The 3,995-nt window shown below is 48.6% G+C and overlaps 1 protein-coding gene across 1 annotated transcript in view; it reads right to left on the reverse strand.

The window, feature by feature from the left end:
* Positions 1-351: 351 nt before the first annotated feature.
* Positions 352-3,995, reverse strand: part of ZIC2 (Zic family member 2) — a 14,766-nt gene continuing 11,122 nt past the window's right edge. The window contains exons 11-12 of the mRNA XM_010831556.1: positions 3,552-3,616; positions 352-664 (exon numbers count right to left, since the gene is read on the reverse strand). Coding sequence (XP_010829858.1) covers positions 352-664; positions 3,552-3,616 — 378 coding nt within the window. The remainder of the gene's footprint in view (positions 665-3,551; positions 3,617-3,995) is intronic.

Raw genomic sequence — 3,995 nt, forward strand, 5'->3', positions numbered from 1 at the left:
GTTTTGGGCGGAAAATACAAACGCCACTTGAGACTGAAAACATCCGTCTGAGAAAGAGACAAAGGGACCGGGTCGGGGCGGGAGGGGGGAGGAAGAGAGAAGGTGCCACCAAGAAAAGAAAGCGGGGCGCGGACAGCGTGGGACGGGTTCTGCTGGGCCTGTGACCTGCTTCCTTTCGGCCGGAGAACTGACCCGGGCTTTTGCTCCTGGAGTGACCTCCCCCCAGCACCGACCTCTCCACCCCGCCTCACCGGCCCGGAGCTTGATGTCCCATCACTGAACCCGGAGATACAGATGCCGAGATGCCAGTTATCACTGCGGTCATTAATAATGCAATGAGGATCACGATAATTAATAATAATAACGATGGGTCTCTCCCGAGGGGGCTGCAGCTGCCTCCAGATAAAGCGAGTCTCGCGTGGCGGGGAGTTTTATTCGGTGGTGGTGGATGGAGCGCAGCGGCAAAGGTGCGATTTTGGGAGATCTGAAGTTCAAGTTGACGGCGTTGACTCGCAGAAACGTGTCCCCCACCCCACCCCAGCCCCTGACCCGGTCCCTGCGGGCAGCTAACCAAGGGTGCAGCTCTGGTTCCCCTGAGGGGGTGCGGAAACTGGGCTCCGTTCGGTGGTTCCGGAGGCCAGGCGAGGGCAGGTTCGATTCGGGTCTGTTTAGGCAGGGGAGGGGGTGAGGGCGCCAGTACCCCTCCTCCATCCCAAGCCCAGGTACCTCGGGGCCACGCAAGATCTTGGGCGCCCTGCCCCCCACGCCTATCTCTGATGGTCTCACACCCTGACTATCCCTCTCCCCCATCTCTCTCCGGGTTGCATAGGGTCGACGTGAAAGGCCAAGACCCGGCCCCACTGTCGGATCTGTGACTTGTCTGGACAGAGCGGTGGGAGCAAGGCCTGGAGAACCGAGGGATGTTTTGCTGGAAAGCCGCCCCTTTCCGCCCCTCACATCCTAGGATGGACCAGGAGACCACTCCCAGGCTGTGGTCCTCCTCAGGGCCAGGCCCCTTCCCAGTTTTATTTCCTGCTGACAACCAGCATCAGCACCCCCAGACCTAAAAGGCCCCCAGGTAGCTCTCTGACTTCAGCTCTGCAAAGCCATCGGCCAATGCAAAGCTGGGAGACTGTCCTCTTCTCCGGCCTTCCTTCTTTCCCCAAAGGGAAAAATCCAAGGCCTCCAGTTAATACTTTAAAAAATAAAAGCACCGTCCTCACCAACATTCTCCTTAGGTTTGGGAGGTGTCTCAAAGCCAATAATTCCCACCAAAAAAAAAAACTAAAACATTAAAACATCTAAAACCGACCATCTCATTCTTGCACAGTTATGATGAATATTTAATCTGATTCATGCGCCCCCTCCCCCAGGGATGGGGGCTTTGAAAAAACTCACAGCTTACAATGTGTTCAATGAAATCTCCCAAGGATCAGTAACATATGCCAATTATTTTAATAATTTTCCTTAATATTATTAGGGGTTATAAATTTCATTTTAATAGGGGGTTGATTTCTTCAGGAGCTGGTGCGCAGGCAGTTCGCTGGGCCACTGGGGAGGGCTAGCCCGGTGGCCACTGTCACCCTCCTGGACACACACACAGCCCCCAGGCTAATGTCTTTCCTTCCCCCATTGAATAGGTAGCATGGCCTCTGGGAGGACAGAGTTGCCCTTCTCCCCAAGCGGCCCTTCAGCCTCCCCTGCCTGTCCCTGCGGCTCAGCCCAGGGCCAGAGCGGGAGAGGAGCGCCAGCGGCCACAGCCACCCACCCATCACCATCAGCTTCAGCCAGCAGAGCCCTGCGCGCCGCTGGGGGATCCTCTGGGGGTGTCGCTCCCCTGGCAACCAAACCTTTTCACCACTGGGTGGTGACTCCGGGCCTGCCAGGGTCTCTCTGAGCAACACGGATCCCCAGGAAGATGGAAATGTCCTGAAGCCTCAGGGATTTCAAAAAAAAGAAATGACCCCACTCCTACCCTTTGACTCTGAATGTTATTTTTGCCTTCTCCCTTAGAGCATCTTGTTTGAAAACTCTTGTGAAACTCTTTCAGGGGAGGGGAGTGAGGCTGCAAACCTTAGAGAAAAGCTGGTGGTTGGTCCTGTTGCCTCACTCATTTCCACCTGGCCGTTTCAGTCTCTGCAGCTTATTTTATTTGACTTCACGGAATTCTTGAAGAGGTTCTCTTTTATTGGGGGCCGATGGTTGGTGGTTTTCCTAAATCAAAGTGTAGTCTATTTGTCACCTTCCTCCCTTGAACATCGCACTTATGGGTGAGCAGTAGCTGGGCAGATAAGCAGGATGCCTTGAGCAAGCTGTTTAAAATTTCAAGGAAGGAAAAAAAAAAAAAACTTTTAGTAGAAAGGGGCCCTTAAACTATCATCATTGAACCAAGTTCAAAAACAAAGGACTCAGCTCAGTTTTAAACCTGCAATTAAAAATAACTGTACCTCCGCTTTTCAGAGGGAGGGAGAGGAAAGGGGGCAGGGAAGAGAGGAAACAAAGAATAAGGAAATGGTTAGTGCTCTTCAGTCCAGTCCCAACAGCCGAAAGAAAGGCACCGCCTCAGATAATGGAGCCATTAGAAGCTCGGAAGGTTCCTGCAGGCGGGTCCTTGCAGTGGCTGTCCAAAAATGTAATTCACTCTCAGCTACAGAAACAAAGGACATACAAAATAATTTGGAGACTTTCTGCCAGAGAGGCAGTTTGGCCCAGTTTCTAGGCATACACCTTCCCCCTGAATTCGAGGTGGTGCCTCCCATTCAATGAGGCAGCTGACCCAGACCCCTATCAGCCCTCTGCTTTCTCCTGCCCATTTCCTTGAGTAACTTTGCTAGGAAAAAAAAAAGTATGTTCGTGCAGTTTCAACACATTTTATTATATTTCTGTATGCATTACTCTCAAAACATATCACAAGAAATGATCAAACCACTTAAAACCTTCAAATAAAAAAATCTGAAACAGTTTATGCCCACAATTGTACATATTTATAGTTAAGAAACATTCTTTATAAATATTGTTTCCTCTGTAGCAAGTTAATACCATAATTTAATTACAAATGGATAAATATGGTAACGGGTATTTACAGAAGGAAGGGTGTTATTACGGAAAAAGCTAACGGCACGACGTTTACTTCCCCCCCTCCCCACAATCTTTCATACAGGAACTAACAAATTGAACTTGCAAAAGCACTAAAACATCACATGTAAACCCAGCTAACAGAAAAATACATTCACAAGCGTTGGTGGCGGTGATGTGGATATGAGTGCTGTGGATCTGCATGTTGAAGAAACAGAAGGGAGACTTTGGCACGGCTTTTTTTTTTTTTTTCCAGTCTATAGTTGCATGAAGTTTACAATCAAGTTGCCTCATAAAAAGGAACACAATATTCAATACCACAATACAAAAGAAACCATTTTCTTCCACATTACTTAAAAAGAAACCGGGGAAATTAAAAAGAGAAAAAGAAAGAAGCCCATCGCTTGGGGAAGGGAAGGGGAGAGAGGCAGGAGGAACAAAATCCCGGAGAATTACAAATGGACAAACTTCTATACACCAAGAAGCCATTAAAACCACCTCGGAGAAGAGAGGAGTCCGCTATGTACAGTTTGTCAGAAGACTGGGAAAGGCGTGGGGAGGGAAAGGGGCGTGGAGGGAGGCAAAGGGGAGGTTTGGGTCAATATTTTTATGGGTTTTTTAAAATGATTTTTTATTTTTTATTTATTTTATATTTTTAGCTTTAAAGATTCCGGAAGGGATATCATTGCTTTTCATGCCTAGATTATTTAAAATAAAAAAAAAAAACCAACAACAACAACAAGAACTTTTAAAAATCCTTCTGCTGGTAAAATCATTTTCATCATCATAAAAATCAGATTGGGAATTTTAACACCGATCACCGGGGTGCTCTCGGCGCTGTTACCAGTAGAGGGACCGAGGCAGCCCCGCCCCGGCCTCTCACACGTACCATTCATTGAAGTTGGAGGACAGGCCGCCGT

Source organism: Bison bison, unplaced genomic scaffold, assembly GCF_000754665.1.
Source record: "Bison bison bison isolate TAMUID 2011002044 unplaced genomic scaffold, Bison_UMD1.0 scf7180017864527, whole genome shotgun sequence".
NCBI classification, from domain to species: Eukaryota; Metazoa; Chordata; class Mammalia; order Artiodactyla; family Bovidae; genus Bison; species Bison bison.